Here is a 19,881-nt window from a genome sequence, read left to right on the forward strand (position 1 = left end):
TCAGATCACAGTGCAGGTGCCTAATCTCCAGCCACTGAAATTTGCAGAACTTAAGCCTCTCTTGGTAAGAGGATCCCTTCATTCCCCTCACCAATCTTGTTGCCCTTCTCTGTACATGCTCAAGTAAATTTACATCCTTCCTAAAATGAGGCTTCCAGACCTGTACGCAATACTCAAGGCATGGCCTGACCATTGCCTTATACAGAGGGACAATCACCTCCTTTTCCCTGCTAGCAAAATTCCTGTATATCATTGACAAAACCCCATGACCTGCCCTGGCTGCCTATCTGCATTGCTCAGAAAACTTCATATCTGACTGCATAATTACTCCCAGGTCTTTTTCATTTTCTACCACCTTAAGTGTAGTACCACACAGTTGGTACATTTCTCTGGGGTTACTTCTACCCATATGCAGTACTTTGCATTTGTCAAGGTTAAACTTCAGTTGCCACTTCTTAGCCCATCTGCCCAAATTTTCTAGATCCTGTTGCAGTAGCACACTGCCATTACTGGCATTAACAACCCTGCCAACCTTTGTATCAACTGCAAACTTCGACACTAAGCCTGATATACCTTCATCAGTATCATTGATAAATATACAAAACAACAGTGGACCCAACACCGAACCCTGTGGGGCTCCACTAATAACATTAGTCCACGAAGAGCAGCACCCATTAATTACCACCCTCTGTCTTCTCCCACTCAACCATCCTTTTATCCATTGTAGCAACTTACCCTTAATACCATTCTGCTCCAATTTGTACAATAGTCTTCCATGCGCAACAGTGTCAAAAGCTTTCTGGAAATCCAAATACATGATATCAAAATTATTTTTTGCATCCAGTTCCTTTGTAACCACATCATAACATCCTATCAAATTTGTCAGACAAGACTTTCCCTTAACAAACCCATGCTGTGTCTAAATTATTGCTGCAGTCTTGTTTAGATGATCCTGCAATGCATCTTTAACCAGTGATTCCATTATGTTACCCGGAACAGAATTTAAACTAACTGGTCTGTAATTACTCCTGTCACCCTTTGATCCCCCTTTGTGAATTGGGGATACAATATTTGGACATCTCCAGTCCGTGGGAACCTCCCCTGAGTCCAAGGATGCTCTCATAATTATGGCTAAGGGTTTGCTTAGTTGCTTTGCCGCCTCCTTTAATATAACTGGATAGATCCCATCCACCCCAGGTGCTTTTCTTACGTTTAACTTCAACAATTTCTCTTCCACTTTGCTCTCAGTTATTACAAAATCATTAAGTATCCTGCTACAATTTTATAACCTTCTGCCATTTTCAAACCTTAATAATTCCTCACGTGTGAATTTAGATGCAAAATACTCATTCAATTTGTTTGCTATCTGAGCAGGATCATCAACAGTCGAACCATCGATGTCAAGTGGACCAATCAGATTCATCTCCTTCCTTTTAGAATTTATATAAGTAAAGAAATCCTTGCTGTTTTTCTTAGCATCTTTTGCCAAGGATTTCTCGTAATCTGCCTTCGCCTGCCGAACCTCCTTTGTGACCTGATTACAGATTAACTTATATCTGTCATAGGCTTCTGAGTCGCTTGATAATTTATATGCATCCCATGCATTTTTCTTCTCTGTTATGAGTCTCATTAGTTCATTTGACAACCATTTAGGCCTAAACCTTGAACAATATTTCTTAATAGGTATGAACCTTTTAGTAGCTTCCACGATTAATTCCTTGAATGCTTCCCACTTAGAATTTACTGTTGATAACATTGTCAGTTGATCCCACTGTACAGAATTTAAAAACTGTCGGAGATCACTGTACTCGCCTTTACGGAAGCAAAAACCCTTTCCTTTACCCCTGATGGTAATTAAATCTTTAAGTAAATCCCACGTCAGTACACTGTGATCACTTCCACCTAGTGGTTCTTTTATCTGCAAATTCCTAATACATGAATGATCACTGCTGATAACCAGATCAAGAGTATTACTTTCTCTGGTTGCCTCTCGAACATGCTGCTGCAGAAAACAATCATCCAATAAATCCACAAAAGTCTTACTAGTGTGTGAGTGCCCAACCCACAAGTTCCAGTCAATATCTGGGAAGTTAAAATCCCCCATTATAAGCCATTCCGATTTACTAGCCCACTCTATTTCTCTGTACAATTGTTCATTGTACTCATTCAAGTCATTAGGCCTATAACACACTCCTACTCTTATTTTTGCTTTCGCAGTGCTTACATCACACCAAACTGACTCAATAGTGCACTGTTCATCTATATCAACTGGATGCACTTCTTTTGATTATATGTTTTTCTAATTAACAGCATGACACCTCCTCCCTTCCTATCCTGTCTATTCTTTCTGTACACATTGTACTCCCCAAATTCCAGTTCTGCATTCCTAATATCAGTGTGACACCACGTCTCTGATATCCCAACAATATCCGCCTTTGATGTCGTGACCAACACTTCAAATTCATCAAATTTATTTACTATACTTCTAGCTATACTTCGCTACTTATTCTAATAGAAGTTCAAAGAACATGACAATCGTGCCCCCACATTTTTCAGACTTAGCCCCTTGTGACTTCTTCCTCTTCCCAAGAATGAAAATTGAAGATTTGATAGTGTAGAGGATATCCAAACCGAATTGCAGGTGGTGCTGAACACTATGACATAGAAGGACTTTCAGGAGGCATTCAAATCATGGGAGAAGCACTGGGATCAGTGTTTATGCTCTCAAGGGGACTACTTGAAAGGTGACGAATAAGACCCAGGGTGAATCTAATTTATTTTATAAATACATTTTAGGAACTTTTGGGTAGTACCTTATATGTATGCAAAGTGTGTTATAAATATTTATAGAACAGGAAAATCTTATAGACAAAAATATTTCTTTTTGAAAAATGATTGCACTGTGGGATCAGCCTAGTTTATTCATGTTCTACTAGTTATTCTTCCATAGATGATAATCTAAGTAGCTGAGTATACTGCAGTGTCAAATTAAGCTATCAGTTAGTATTATAAAACACTGATGGAATTGATATTTAGGTTGCACTTTTGGAGGAAAGATTACAGCTGTTTCCTTGGTTATACATGTTTTGTGTCATAAAGAACACTTATCCACTTGTAAAACTCATCTATATTTTTTTTGGTAGCCTTCCAAAAAAAATTCCAGGAATTGACTATTATGAAAAAGTATTTTTTTGTCTAGACTGATGTTTATTTTTATCAGTAAGTGTTGAAACCATTCGGTTTAAGCTTTCCAGTAATGAGCTATTTCCCTTCACTCAGAAGCGTGCCAGGAGTGTTGCCGCACCTGTGTGCAAAAATGTATACGCCGTCCCATTAATTAAAAACATCAGAAAATAATATTCTAAAATTTAATATAATTTCTCTCTAAATAAACCCAAAATTATCACTATTAAATTTATTAATTATCAACAATTTTAATTTTAAGATTGATAATATTACGAAATAAGGTGTCATCGAATTATTTTTTTAAGTACTTTTCAAGAATTTTACCTTTAGCCTCCTGGCACCTGTGTGCATCGCACACATGGACGACGCACCCCTGCCTTCACTATATTGTAAAGTGGTGAATTAGAATCATTTACCTGGTTACATTATGCTAAATACCTGATAAAAGATTCTTTTTTTGTTATATTACCTATAAAAAGAGCTAGATCTCCACTGATAGCTTATGCAATATTTTCATCATATATACAGTCAGTTGATGTTCATTAAATAAATACATTATTATAAATATGTAAATAAAGGGAAAATATGTAAGTAAAAATACATTGAAATTATATTCAGGTATAAATGACAAATACAAATAGTAATTACAATACATGTTTAGCTCCCTTATAAACATATTAATAAATTCATTTGACTAATGTACAAGTTAGTGCAATTGCATCATTTCTGTATGTAGCCAACTACTTAAGTAGTTATAAATTGGCATAATTAAGTACAGGGTTGTTACAATTTAAGTATCCCTATGTAGAGGGCTCTGGAGTGAGTTCTAAAGCTCATACTGAAGAGAAATTTGGACAACAGTACAATAAAGAATGTGCTCGCCATTTATTGGAAAAAAAAATTAGTTACAAAATTTGTCACTGTATGGTGCATAACTATCTTAGTTACGATTATGCAAATAACTTATGTTATTTGCATAATCGTAATTAATAAGTTATGTTATTTGCATAATTGTAAGTTATTGCCACAGCACCACTACTCAGCTCTACCGTACTGTATAAAAGCAAAGCAGTCTCTTCGAAATCATAAAGTAGATGTTTGCCTGCACTACAGCAGCAATGCCAACAACATTGCAGGAAAAGGCGCTATTAGTGAAGATGTACTCTAAGACGGCCTCCGTAGCTGAGTGGGCAGGAGCGGGAGTGCAGTAGCACACGCTCTTTGAGTAGACCGGGGTTCAAGCCCCTGACTGCTGAATACGGTCGATCTGCCAACCCGCATTGGACCAGCGTGGCAGATTATGGTCCATTTCCCTCAGCATGAATTGTTGAGGAGGCTTCCATCCTGCAGTGGGTTGATAATGGCTGCACTTTACTTTTTTTTTTACTCTAAGAACAGCAACAAAGCAGCTGCAGCTATCAGAGAATTCCGGCATCAGAAGCGCATAAGGCATGGACTTATGACTGTTTGTGTTGTCTGCAAAATTATTGCAAAATTTGAAGCGACAGGACATCTTGGTGTTCAACCAGGTAGAGGTCAAAAATGAGTGGACTCCTCTTGTGTTGAAGATGTGTGACTATGGCTGTCATGGATTTATCAAGTCAATCTCCATTTGGTAGCACAAGTGTGGCAGCTGTTTCTCGTGAAGTGGACATGCCATATTCCACTGTAAGGCTAGTAATGCATCAGGTGTTGCGGTACTATCCTTACAAGATGCACATGCTACAGCAGCTAAAGCATGGTGATGCAGATATTCGTTTCACATACCACTTCAGTTTCTGGCATGAATGACAGTGGATATCACTTGGCCACGGAACATCCTTTGGAGTGATGAAGCCCACTTCTGCTTAAACGGACAAGTGAATATGCACAACTGTCACATTTGGGCAACAGAAAACCCTTGAGTCATCCAAGAGGTCCCGTTTCATTCTCCAAAAGTGACAGTGTGGTGTGGATTTATGGCCACATTCATGATTGGGCCATATTTTTTTTTACCAGGTAACACCGACTGGACCCCACGCCTATTCCGTCACTGGACAGCGATATTATGAAATTTTGGCAAATTTCGCAATACCAGAGCTGAAACAATGTGGGTGCCTTCAGGATACCATATTCACACCATCCCACATCCACCGTTGTGTCCAAAGATTGGTAAGGCAACACGTTACAGATGAATGGGTTATCAGCCGTTGTTTCCAGGCATCTTTGCCACCCCGATCACCAGACCTCACCCCATGCGTCTTCTAGTTGTGAGGTTTTTTGAAGAACCAGGTGTATTGGGAAGGATGTCAAACTCTGGCAGATCTGAAGGACAGTATTAGACGTCATGTGCTGGCTATTCCAGTTGACATGTTACATTCTGCTGTAGAAAATTCTGTTGTTTGATTGGAAACTGTTGTTGACCAAAATGGAGGACACATTGAACAATTGTCGCTGTTCAAGTGATTTGTATTGCCACAGCACTGTATAGTGACAAATTTTGTAACTAATTTTTTTTTTCCAATAAATGGCGAGCGCATTCCTTATTGTACCTGTTGTCCAAATTTCTCTTCACTACGAACCTTAGAACTCGCTCCAGAGCCCTATACATACGGATACTTTATTCTGTAAGGTCTTGAATGGTTTGAGCCTGCTTAAACCATTCAAGGCCTTACAGAATTTAACCCTCTCCTGGTAACAGAACCCCTTTGTTCCTCTCACCAATCTTGTTGTGATACTCTGTACTCATTCTAGCAACTCTACATCTTTCCTAAAATGAGGCCTCCAGACCTCTATACAGTACTCAAGGTGTGGCCTAAACATTGCCTTATACAAAGGTATAATCACCTTCTTGTCTCTGCTAGCAAAATTCCTATATATTATGGACAAAACTCCATGACCTGCTCTGACAGTCCGTCTGCACTGCTCAGAGAACTTCATATCCAACTGCACAATTGCCCCCAGGTCTTTTTCATCTGCCACCTCGCTGAATGTAGTACCACACAGTTGGTATGTTTCCCTTGGATTACTGCTACCTATATGCAGTACTTTGTATTTGCCAATATTAAAGTTCGGTTGCCACTTCTTAGCCATATACCTAACTTTTCTAGATCCTGTTGCAGTAGCATACTGTCTTTACTATCATTAAGAACCCTGCCAATCTTTCTATTACTTGCAAACTTGGGTGCTAAGCCTGATATACCTTCATCGATATCATTAATAAATATCCAAAACAACAATGGGCCCAGCACAGAACCCTGTGGGACTCCATTAATAACATTAGTCCATGTAGAGCAGGTCCATTTATTGCCATTCTCTGCCATCTCCCACTTAACCATCCCTTTATTATTATTATTACTATTATTATTAGCCATATGGTGCAAGGAAGCCTGAGGCTTATGCTGCACCAGCCAAAAAAAAAATTTCCCTATTATCCTGAGAAAGAGAGAGAGAGAGAGAGAGAGAGAGAAGTAGAAAGGAATCACTAAGAAAGAGAAGAATGATGATATCCATCTCAGGACCCTGGGTGTGCCAAGCCTATACTCACCAGATGTGAGCCCCTATTGCAGCAACTTGCCCTTAATAACATACCGCTCCAATTTGTACAGTAGTCTTCCATGTGTAACAGTATCAAAAGCTTTCCTGAAATCAAAGTATATGATATAAAAATTATTTTTTGCATCCAGTTCCTTGTGACCACATTGTAGTATCCAATCAAATTGGTCTGACAAGAGTTTCCCTTAACAAACCCATGCTGTGTCTGAACTGTTACTGCAGTCTTGTCTAAGTGATCCTGCATCACTTCTTTAACCAGTAACTCCATTATATATTCCGGAACAAAAGTTAAACTAACAGGTCTATAATTATTTGCGTCACCCTTTGAAACCCCTTTGTGAATTGGGGAGAAATTTGCACATCTCCAGTCCATGGGGACCCCCTGAATCTAAGGATGCTCTTGTAATTATGGCTAAGGGTTTGCTTACTTCCCTCACTGCCTCCTTCAATATAACTGGATAGATTCCATCTGCTCCAGGCGCCTTTTTTATTTCTCCTCCACTTTGTTTTCCGTTTTTACAAAATCATTTAGCTGCCTGTTAGAGTTCAGTAAACTTCTTTCCTCCCCTTCCTTACAGAATTTCTCATGTGTGAATGTTGATGCAAAATACTCATTCAGTTTGTCAGCTATCTGAGCAGGATCATCAACAGGATATTGAAGGATATTGAACCATCGATATCAAGTGGACCAATCTGATCCATTCCCTTCCTTCTGGAGTTTGAATAAGTAAAGAAGTCTTTGTTGTTTTTCTTTGCATCTTTCCCAAGGATTTCTCATAATCAGCCTTCGCTTGCCTAACCTCCTTTGTGACTTGATTACAGACTAGCTTATATCTGCCGTAGGCTTCTGTGTCATTTACTAATTTATATGCATCCCACTCATTTTTTCTTCTCTGCCATGAGCCTCATTAGTTCTGCCAACTTCCATTTAGGCCTAAATCTTGCACAGTATTTTTTAGTAGGTATGAAAAGCTTAGTTGCTTCCAAGATTACTTCCCTGAAGGCTTCCCATTTAGAATTCATCGTTTGTAACATCATCAGTTGATCCCACTGTATGGAATTCAAAAACTGCCCGAGACCACAGATGTCTTTCAGTGCCAAAAAAGAAAATGGAAAATAATGTGATTACTGTATTTGTTTATGTTCGCCATTTTAACTTCTGTTCCAGGGAAATTAATGGAGGCACTGGTTAAAATAACACTGCAGGATCATCTGGACAAGACTTCAGTTATAGCTCGGACACAACACGGGTTTGTTAAGAGGAAGTCTTATCTGACCAACTTGATTGGATACTATGATGTGGTCACAAAGGAACTGGATGCAAGTAATAATTTTGATATCATATATTTGGACCTTAGAAAGGCTTTTGATACTGTCACACATGGAAGACTGCTGCACAAATTGGAGCAGTGTGGCATTGGAGGCAAATTGCTGCTATGGATAAAGGGATGGTTGAGTGGGAGAAGACAGAGTGGTAATCAATGGACACTGCTCTTCATGGACTAATGTTATTAGTGGAGTACCCCAGGGTTCAGTGTTGGGTCCATTGTTCTTTTCTGTATTTATTAATGATATTAATGATGGTATATCAGGCTTAATGTCCACGTTTGCAGATGATATGGAGGTCAGCAGATTTGCTAATGATACTAATGACAATACACTGCTGCAACAGGATCTAGAAAAACGAGCAGATGGGCTGAGAGGTAGCAACTGAAGTTTACATTGACAAATGTAAAGTACTGCATATGGCAAGCAGTAACCCCAGAGTAATGTATCAAATGTGTTGTACTACACTGACAGTGGTAGAGAGTGAAAAGGACTTGGGGGTAATTGTGCAGGCAGCTCTCTGAGCTGTGCAGACGGTCTGCAAGAGTAGCTCCATGGTGTCTTGTCAATGATATACAGGAATTTTTCTAGCAGGGATAAGGAGGTGATTATCCCCTTGTATAAGGCAATGGTCAGGCCACACCTTGAGTACTGTATACAGGTCTGTAGGCCTCATTTTAAAAAGGATGTAGAGCTGCTGGAATGAGTACAGAGAAGGGCAACAAGATTAGTGAATATAACAAAGGGTTGCTCTTACAAAGAAAGGCTTAAGTTTTGCAAATTACAGTGTCTGGAGACTAGGCAACTGTGAGTTGATCTGATTGAGGTGTATAAATCATCAGCATTGAGCATGCTCAATGCTGATGGTAGTAGTAGTAGTAGTGGCATGTGATGCAAGAAAGCAAATGTATGAGCTTATGCAGCATCAGCCAAAAAAAAAAAAATCACACCATTCCCTCCAAATGCCTGTCCAGTTCCTCCTTAAATTTATTCAACCTATCAACTTCCACAACGACAGATGGAAGTTTGTACCAGCAATTACAATTTCTCTTCCACTTTGCTCTCAGTTATTACAAAATCATTAATTATCTTGCTACAATTTGATAACCTTCTGCCACTGTTGGTATTCTTCCTCTTGCTCAGAATTTATGCCTGAGAGGGCATAAATTCAAATTGAGGAAAAGAATTTGTAGGATAGATCTGCAGAAGTTTGCCTTAAATAGATTCAAGCAAGGCAGAACTAGACAAACATTTGGAATGAGTGAATGGGTGAAATGAGAAAAATGGTGAAATGAAAATGTGTTTTTTTTTTCTTTTTTTCTTTTTTTCTTTTTTTTTTTGGCTGATTCTATGTAAGCTTGCTTTCTTGCATCATGTGCCTTTACTAATGCTAATTTTCAAAGTGAATTCTGTACTGATACCACAGATTATACCTCTGCTTTACATTTATTTTAAATTAAAAACCCATCAGTGTGGCTCCTAAATTAATAAACCTCATACAGAGAAGAAAAGAAGAACAACATTAAACTTGATATAATCCAAACTATTACATTAGGGTCACCTGGAATGTTAATTCATATACCCATGTGTATTGTGTCTGTAAATTGTGCATGTTTTTTGCTCAATTTGCCTGTTTTTTTGGACGAAAAACCCCAGTTTCTGGGGAAAAAAAACCTTGATATCTAAGCCTGAAATCCACTAACTCAGACACGGAGTGAAAAAAGCCTATAAAAGTTCCTTGCCTCATCAACAGGTTTCAAACCCAGGCCTTTTCCACTTGGTGTGGGGAGAACAGTGATGATACCAATGTGCTACCCGTGCAGACTAAACTTGATATAATAAAGAAAATAGAACATGATATATTTTAGTTTCATTCATCAACATGTTTATGTTTTTTTTATGTACAGTTAATAAAATTGCATTCTTAATCTCTACATATCTCATTTGGCTTCATTATTTGTGCATTAAATACATTAAAAATAAAACTTTCTAGATAACAGAAAAATCGAAATAACGGCACCTTGAATCCCCGAAGGTGCCGTTATTTCCAAAGTCTACTGTAGTTTATAAATACACCATGTTTTATATAGTTGAGTATGAAAAAAAAAAAAAAAACTAGAGTGAAAACACCGGTTCCCACCTTACTACAAAGTGGTCTGGTCTACCCGCCATGTTGTTGTTTGGTTTTTAGGAGCATTAGCAACTAAGGCCATGTTGCTCTGGGGATATGCGGTGGTCATTCCCTGACCTTTCTGCATCCTCCGTATTTGGTGGGCATGGGCTCGAACCCCAGTCTAATCAAGAAGCGTGTGCTACGCACTGCTGCTCCTGCCCACCTGGCTACGGAGGCGCCACATCTCATGCCATGACTGCACTAGCTGCTACATCGGGGAAACTGGGAGACGGCTCGTCAAACGTATTTCAGAACACGAAAGAGCCATCTGCTTAGCAGACATAGAACACTTGGCCATTGCCAAACACTTCTGGTCAACTCACCACGACATTGACCCGCACCATGATGTCATGATTGTAGATAGGTCCCGCCTCTACCGGCGACGCACCTGGTTGGAGTCGTTGAACATCACATGCTCTAATACCTCGTTCAACAGAAGCAGTGGATGTCGTGTCCACCCTATTATTGAAGCAACCATTTTGATGAATGACAAATGTTGGCAATGTTCACATATGTCACAGCTTCAACATCAAACAATTAACTATTGCATCACGCAGTTTCATATACATGACTGGCAGTACACACCCTTGTGTTCCACACCCTTAACTGTCAGTTTGACTGATGAAGGTTACCACAATAACCGAAAGCTTTTATACTGTATATATTTAATATATGTGTGTTTTACAATTAGTATTAAACCTGTCATTATTTATTCTGTCTTCCATTTCGCTCTGTGTCACAATAATCCACAATAATAATGAATCCAGACCGCACAGGCCCCTTTAATCATAACTTATACTTCAAACCAAAGTGTCTTACAAAATTTCTTTGAATGGTTCCAAGGAGTCCTTTAAATATGCTGCATGTGAATTGAGAACAGTGGCCAAGCCATTAACAAATGTATAAACTGTGGTACCGAAAGCATTTGGACAACCTGATATTTGGGAAAAATTGAACCATACCCACCATCCATGCATTAGGAATAGGTATGAAAGAAACTGCATTCATGGTAGAAGTAAGCACACGAACAAGAAATAATAAATAGATCAAGGTATGAAAGTGTTGAGCTTAGCGACCTTCAAGAGTGGATTATCATAGTCTACCAAAACATTTCCCAATTATTACAGCTGAGAAATGTTTGGGGGGTGATTGCAGAAATTGATGGAAGGAGAGTGGACGGTGGTCAGACTAGTATAAATAGATCTTGTCAGTCCTCGTTGGATGCTGTCAACCAGGAGCTCAGGGAGTTCACATGAACTGATATTAGTATGTGGATGATATGTAGGGTGCTGCTTATAATTGGATTTTACAGAAGAGCTGCATCACACAAACCAAACATCACTTCATACAGTGCACAGCATTGACTTTCTTGTTACACATCCCATTGTAATTGGTACCTGGAATGTTGGAAATCTGTATTATGGAGTGACTGTAGCATGGTTTCCTGATATGATGGCTGTGTTTGAGTCTTGTGGATGCCCAGAGAACATTATTTACCAGAATGGGTTCCCAACTGTGAAATTTGGCAGAGGTGCTGCTGCTGTTACCATCTGGGGATATTTTTCAGCTTGGACCACTCATTGTGCCTGGAACAATTAATAACATCTGATCCATTGACATCCTGGATAAATCTGCTCTTCCTCTGGCAGCAGTACAGGGAAAGGCCCTTCTGTTTCAGCATTACAGTGCATGGTATCATACTGCACAGCTTGTAGTGACTTGGTTTGACATGGTATCATACTGCACAGCTTGTAGTGACTTGGTTTGAACATATCAGCATGCAAAAGCTTCATTGGCCTGCCCAAAGCTCTAACCATTGCACACCTTTGGGATGAACTGGAATGTTGGGTTTGGGCCAGGCCAACACACCTGTAATCAGTAGTTGAATTGATTACTGTGCTGAAGGAGGAATGGAACAAAGTACTGTATTCCTACTACCAAAAATTGGTTCAGTCTACTGATGGCATAGTGCCTAATTATATGTAATTTATACTATATTGCCAAAAGTGACCAGACTCCTGTAATTCAAAGAACCTTTTATTAATATGATATTTATAGCATGTTGCCTTACCTTTTGCCTTTATTACAGTGTATGCTCATTGGCAAACTCTGAACTGATATTTGATAACAGGAAAGCAGTATTTGGGTTATTTCTCTGTAAGTCTTCAGTGCAGTGGTCAGTTCAGTTGCTGATTGCATGCATGTTGGTCTGGCCTGAAGCTAATATTCCAGATGTGTCCAGTGGGATTAAGGTTTGGGCTCTGGGCCAGCCAGTGAAACACCCATGTCTTCAAACTAAGTCTAAGCTGCTGCAGGCTGTGCAGTATGACATGGAACAATATCATGCCAAAGCTGAAAAGGATTCCTCCCCATACTGCTGCTGCAGTGTAGAAAAATGGAATTGTCAAACACGTCAATGGATGCATATAGTATTTATTATTCCCAGAACATTCACAGTTGGTCATTCCTGGAAAAGTGCATGCTGTGCAATCCCAAACTATGAGAAACATTCCCAGAGGGTAGCAGCACCTCTGCCAAACGTCACAGCTGGGACAACATACTTCAGTAAGTAATGTTCTTTGGGCATTTGTTAGACTCAAACAGATGCCTGAAGAATATTAGATTGGAAAACCAAGAACTGTGATTCATTAGTTCAGAGCACATCTTTCCAATGTTCCAGGGAGCAATTACTGGCACACTTGGCGAAAAAACCAAAAAATATTAAACAGACCAATTACAATAGGTTGTATACCAGGCAAGTCAAAGTTGTGAATTGCAGGCTGCAATATTTTGTTTGTGTATTGTAGCTTTTTAGGGCCTGTAGTCTAACGAAGAACCCTTATAATGTCACTCGGTTGTCTGTTTGTCACAGCATTGTATCTCTGGAACCTATTGATTCGAAATTTTGCATGGGTTTGTACATCATGTAGGTCAGCATAATGCCATATTGATAGTTGTTGACAAAAATTTGTCTGAGAAATGGGGGTTAAAATGTGGGGGGGACAAAAATTTTGTTGACAACCTATAGTTTATTATACACGGTTGGAAAGAGCTCAACGAGTAGGTCGAAAATATTTTTTAAATTAAAAATGGCGGTGCCAGACAGGAAAATGTGAGTAATTTTCATGTCCTCCCTTCTATTTCTGTTGCTAATGGAGCTAATAATTTAAAAATCACATTAGCTATGCATTATTCGAGGCTTATCAAGGGAAAACTATTCCGATTGAAATCTATCATTTATTTTTTGTGTTAAAATTAAAAAAACAATTTTTTATTGCATTCTGATTGACAGTGTACTTCTTTGTACTAAGTAACTCTCCTTTTGGTGACAAAAAGGTTGCTAAATAGTTAGTTAATAATTCTATAAAGGTCATTTATAAATTTTGCGATGAGAAGTATTTTTTAACAGTTTTCAAAGCCGGAGTTGTCCTGGCAAGGAGGTACTCAGAGAGCCAGTGTTGAGGCGGCGATGGTGGGGAGGTGCCTGTACAGAGTCTTGCATTGCCCTCACCTGCCATTCGCTTCTCTCCCAAGGCTTTAATCGCTTCTCCAGGAAGAAATCGGAGTAGCTTCTCCCACCTTTATCATTCACAACAACTGGAAAGACTCAAATAGACAACATATTCATTAATTCCTCAGTTTTAGGCCAAGCCGGGATACTAGAAACTTTTTCAGTTACCATAAAGCTCTCTATTTGAGTGCCTGGCACTCAGTAGTTGACTGATTTATTTTATGCAGCTTCTTATATATTATCCTTATACTAATATCATTTCCTGTGGCCTCTGTGAACTCCTGCCTGCAGTTATTCAATCAGGACTGATGGAATCTATGTACTACTCTTCTGATTGGCATGCAGTCTCTTTTTGTCAATTTCTGCAATCTGTCCAAATGTTTCCCATAGTAGCACTATGACATTTGTATTTGGTGGCTACATTGGCCATTGTTGATATAGAATGTTGCTACTTTATTGCAATGGCATAATCAGATTGACTGATAATATGGTATCCTATGATAACTCCTTGTTGGAAGTCACAAACCTTGAACCATTTGCTGTATTTCATTGATCTGCTTACTTCTGTAGTGAATGTGGTTGTTTTAATTTTTGAAACTTGAATGGTGGGTATGATTCATTTTTCCCAAACTGCCAGATACTGTTGGCAGTATAGTGTATTAATGACTGAGTGTAAATAGTTAATATTGATATGTCTTGTGATTTTATTTAACTTTTGGAATAAGTTTTATACCATGTGAAGAGAAGATTAAATGAGTTAGTCATGTGACATTTTTTTTTTAACAATATTTTGATATTTTTCTTTCAGCCACCTATACCTGTTGTGCATGTGACAGTGGTAGAAGCACAGGGACTGGAGGCAAAAGATCCGAATGGTTAGTTTAGTTTGTTTTTTCATTTATAAAAAAACATTATATCTTAATCGTTCTTCTTTTTGCTCTTTTAGCATATTTCTTCTTTGGCAATGTAGTTAGACTCTATAAGAAAATAAATATTTCACTTACAATGTTTGTGTCTTAATCTCTGTCCAATATGCTTATTCTGTTTTCTCAACATTTCTGCCTAGTACATCTAGGCAGATAAAATACATATGGCACCATATAGTCTAAGTCACTAATACACCTAAAACCTACATAAACAATGTCAGTGTCAATCCATTGGTGATATGTTGGCTTGTGTTACTCATCTTTGGACAAATTTAATGGAAATATTCAGTGAAACTCAGGCAATTACCCCTGACATTTCTAAGGCTTTTAATTGCATTTGGCATAAAGGTCTTCTAAATAAATTTCTGTTGTATGGATTTCTGATTTTTTCCCAATTGGATTAGCCACTTTGCTCTCTGATTATTCATTGTGGGGGATAGTAGATAAATTTCTGTCTTCGTACTTCTCAGCTAATGCTGGTATTAGTAGTGGAAAATGATGCAAGAAAGCAAGCTTATACAGTATCAGCCAAAAAAAAAAATCCCATATCACCTGTACAGCCCTCCAATTCTCCAATACTTTTTCTAGTTCTTGAATTTATTCAAACTGTTCACTTCCACAATAACATATGGAAATATGTTTCAACAATCAACTACCTGCTGGCTGAAGGATAATTTTCACACATCTACTCTACAACCATTCTTCCTCAATTTGAATTTGTGCCTCCACATGTCTGTAATCTCAGAAAGAGGAAGAATGCCATCAACATTGAGCTTGCTCAATCCATTCAAAGTCTGAAACACCTCAATCAGATCACTTTGCAGGTGCCTAGTGTCTAGATGCCACAATTTGTAGAACTGAAGTCGTTCTTGGTAAAAGCACCCTTTTGTTTCCCTCCCCAATCTCATTGCCCCTCTCTGCACCCATTCCAGCAGATTCACATCCTTCCTAAAATGAAGCTTATAGACCTGTATGCAGTACTCAAGATGCAGCCTAACCATTGCCTTGCACAATAGGGTAATCACCTCCTTATCCTTGCTAGCAAAAGTTTTGTATATCATTGACAAAACTCCATGAGCTGCCCTGGCAGCCTGTCTGCATGCCCCAGAGGACTTCATATTTGACTGTGTAATTACCTGCAGGTCTTTTTCATTTTCCACTATCCTGAGTGTAATACCACACAGTTGGTACATTCATTTGGAATTACTGCTACCCCTATGCTGTACCTTGCATTCGTCAACATTAAACTTCAATTGTCATTTCTCAGCCCGTCTGCCTAATTTTTCTAGATATTGTTGCAATAGCTTACCTTGATTACTGTCATTAACCACCCTGCCAGACATTGGTGTTCCTGTTGTCTATTTAATGTTTATTCAATGCCTATTCAATGTCTATTCCTATATATGTTCCTATGTCTATTCAATGCTTTCTCCCACTCTTTTCCTCTTGTATATTAATGACCTTCCACTGAATGCAAATTCTATCCATAGTTTTTCTGATGACAGCACACTACATTACACCTTCTGGTTTGAGAAACCTTATACTCTACAAACAGTTTGGTTCTTCTTGAATACCCACCACCAATTCCTGAAATGTTAATCTTCAAGTAATTCTGCAATGTGGCTATGAAAACTCAGTTAACATCAATTCTTCCGAAACTCAGTCCTATCTTATTTCTCACAAAAAAGAGCTTATTGCTCCTAGCTCATCTTCATATTTGATTGCGTAATTTGTCTCAATTTTCCAGAACAAAATCACATATCTCTGTTGGGAATTATGCTGACTTCTAATCTGTTTTGGCATAAACACATCACAAATATTGCTCCCTCTGCCTCAAAAAAAATCTGGGTTTTCTTTTTTGCTCTCGGCATTACTTTTCTTCTAAACAACTACTGACTGCACATATCTCAAATTTGCCCTGCCATTGAATGGTGTTCCTATATGTGGTATGGTGTCCCCAAAACTTCTCCCAAGCTTCTGGACATCATTCAAATGAAGATAATTCACATTAATTAATGACCTGTGAAGTCTCCCACTGAATGTCTCATAGAACATTCAGTTTCTGATTCATGCCTTTTCTATAGATACTTCTGTGGGCACTGATTTTCTGAATTAGTAATTCCACTGCTCTCTCCAAAAGCAGTCAACATCCATTCATTGTCCAACTCCAAACTGTTTCTTCTTATTTATCCCTTCTACTTCTTATTCCCTGGAACAGCTTTCCTTCATGCATACTTCACAAAAATCAAAATCTACAGAAATTTAAGTCTTATGTTAATAAATATGTTCTGTCTTCTCAGCCTTCAACCCATGCACAGTAAAAAGTATTATAGGTTTCAATAACTTTTGTGTTTGAGATGTTATACATATTTATCTGCTTGTGTGGTTAATTGTAATATATTACACAGTAGAAGCCCTCGTATCTGATTCAATGAGGACTGGCCATTATTTGGTAAAATGAAAAAGTTGGGTACAAAAAAAACGTTTATTTTATCTTTGAATTATTTTAGTAATTTTCATCTGTTTACGTGATGGAATGTGATTTTGTAGCATGGTTCCTCCACTGTTTTGCTATAATCACATTGAGTGTTGAATCAGACTGTTGTTCAATATAACATAGAAGATATATTTTGTTTTTGGCTGCTGCACGAGACATTTTTGGCTCTCAGTTTGATCTACTCTTCTTCTTCTTCTTTATACTTTATTTAGATCCATATGTTTTCATAATGGCCTGTAGGATTTCTGCATCATTCATAATTTCATTTTCCAACAAATTGTCACCGTAAATTCATTGTTTTGAATTTACAAATTGTCACCGTGAATTAATCTCTAAGATTAAATAAATGTTGTACTTGGAATTTTGTTTCATGCTAGTACTGTATTGTAAGCAACACCTTTGGTTTTATTCAATTTTAAATAACTACAGACAGCCTAAAAGCAAGTAAAACTTAAATTATGAATACATGCAAAAAATCCAAGCTTCATAATTAATACAATAGTGTTTATGCTCACAGCAGAAAACTTTGCTCTCACAAGTTCCATTGATACTGCACTACTTTTAGCATCTGGTTTCCCCCAAGTTATTGCATGAGAGGTAGGTTTCTGAGAAAACCATAAAAATAATTTCAAATCCATACCAAGTAAAATTTGTCTATCTTTAGGAAGGTACAGAAAATTATAGATTTTTATCTTCAATTAACAGTTAACGCTGCAGGATTAATAAATGGGAGATTAACCTTTTGGAGATTTCATTTATTTGAAAGGAGTGCAATACCAGTGGCAACTAATTTTTAAGGCAAAGTTTCTTTTGTTGTGAGCATAGACCATTGCATTAACATTAATAAGCTTTAATTTGTGTTTGTTCATAATTCAAGTTTTACTTGTTTTTAGATTGTCTGTGCTTATATTATATATTAAAAACAAAAACTTACTAGAAAAGGCTATTTTTTTTCTAATGCTTCACATCCCATTTATAAGGATTTAGAGAGGAAGCATCAGTTAATCTGGCAAGTTGGTTAAGAGAGCCTCTACTGTACCATTTTGCTTTTTTTTTTTGTGATATCAGTAATTTTTACATTTAATAAATGCAATTATAGCAATACCCCACATAGCACTGATAATTGGTACTGAAACTGTTCCATTTTATGTGAAACCGTGCTGATCGAAGTATAATAATTAATTGAATGCGTACCAGAGAAATAGTCTATAAACAATTTGCCCTTGATAGCCAATTAAAAGGATTTGAAATAAAAAATATTGCAAAAATTTTATTAATGAAGATGAGAAAAAAGCTTTATTGTTTATTTAGGTATTTCAATAATAAAGTCTGGTGAAGTCATCTATTCTTTTTCTTGGCATACAAGTCTTTGTAGCATCGAATTCCACCTTGTAAAATTTGCTGTATCTTGATGCTATGTTCAACTTCTGGATCTCTATTCATAATTACCTTGCAGGCCAAGTCAACACCCCGAAAAACTTTCTCTAATTCTTCTGTTGAAAATTCTTTTGGTGCCACTTCAGAATTGTTTTCCTCTTTTTCATATGCAGTTTGCTTGTCAATTTCAAGGAGGGCTGCATCATCTAAGTCATTTGCATGTGAGTCAATGCAGTCAGATACATTGGCAGTGTCCAAAGTTTTGAATCCCAAGTCTTTTCTGATCTTCGGCAATTGTCTAAATTTGCGACTCAAGACCAGTGAAATCATTTGCCAAATGGGGCAAATCATGCTTCCGAATGCATGTTGTTGGCAGTGATTTCTAGCCAAGATGCAAATATATTTTTGATCTTATTTGAAGGGGTAAAAATTAAATTGTGAAATGAAAAATTTGAAAAGCTATCACATCACCTCATCAGAATGGAATTAAGAATACTGAACACTGTTGCACATTGCCGCTGACTGCCCATGGGGAGCTATTGGCACATGTGCGTGTGAGACAATAGAGTTGGCACTGCAGCATATATGCAGAGTACGTGTCTAGGCTATTGAATGAGTTTTAATATGTACAGTAAATTTTTAACTTAAACTTAATTGAAAACCATGTTATAGTGAAACCTGTGCTGTTTGAAGCCATGCCAAGTGAGGTATTGCTGTACTTATTTTCTATTTATATCAATCTATTGTTTTTAGGAAAAGTAGGCCACGAAAATCAGGATTTAATTTGACTATTCTTTCTTAATTGATAGGATTTAGTGATCCTTATTGCATGTTAGGAATTCAACCAGGAAGTCCTCCAGATTCTCGAAGAAATAGTTCAGATGAGGACAGTGAACGAGGCAGGGGTAGTCCACGAAGACCAGGTCTGAAAAAATTTGGAGCCTCATTTAGAAGACGGGAACATAGCCAAAGTAATATCCTTGCTGGTAATACACTTCCTGCCAAATTCATCCGTACTACTACTGTTAAGTCTCAGACTCTTACACCAAAATGGAATGAAAAGTTCTGTTTGTAAGTAAAATTCTTAACAATTTTCTTATTTAACCGTAAGCAAGTGCACAGAGCTTTAATAGAGCCCTGTAGCTTACAATCATTTTCTATGCAAAAGTTGTATGGCTAGTCATGCTAAGATAACTTCAGTACCTTTGAACTAAAGATTGAACTTTTATTTGATATTTTTAACTCATATATGGGGGAAGGCAATTGCTATGGTTATGATGATGGTACTTGAGGATTTATCGATTTAATCCATTGCCTAAAACCAGTTACTATTTGAAAACATAGTGAATAA

General features: G+C 37.7%; 1 protein-coding gene across 1 annotated transcript in view; it reads left to right on the forward strand.

Moving 5' to 3' along the window:
* The window catches only part of LOC150086642 (BAI1-associated protein 3-like), a 478,827-nt gene that overhangs the window by 238,049 nt on the left and 220,897 nt on the right, over positions 1-19,881 (forward strand). The window contains exons 7-8 of the mRNA XM_090372214.1: positions 14,539-14,605; positions 19,340-19,601. Of these exons, the coding sequence (XP_090228340.1) occupies positions 14,539-14,605; positions 19,340-19,601 (329 nt within the window). The remainder of the gene's footprint in view (positions 1-14,538; positions 14,606-19,339; positions 19,602-19,881) is intronic.

This window comes from Mastigoproctus giganteus, chromosome 4 (genome assembly GCF_048544385.1).
Source record: "Mastigoproctus giganteus isolate SK-2022 chromosome 4, ASM4854438v1, whole genome shotgun sequence".
NCBI lineage: Eukaryota > Metazoa > Arthropoda > Arachnida > Uropygi > Thelyphonidae > Mastigoproctus > Mastigoproctus giganteus.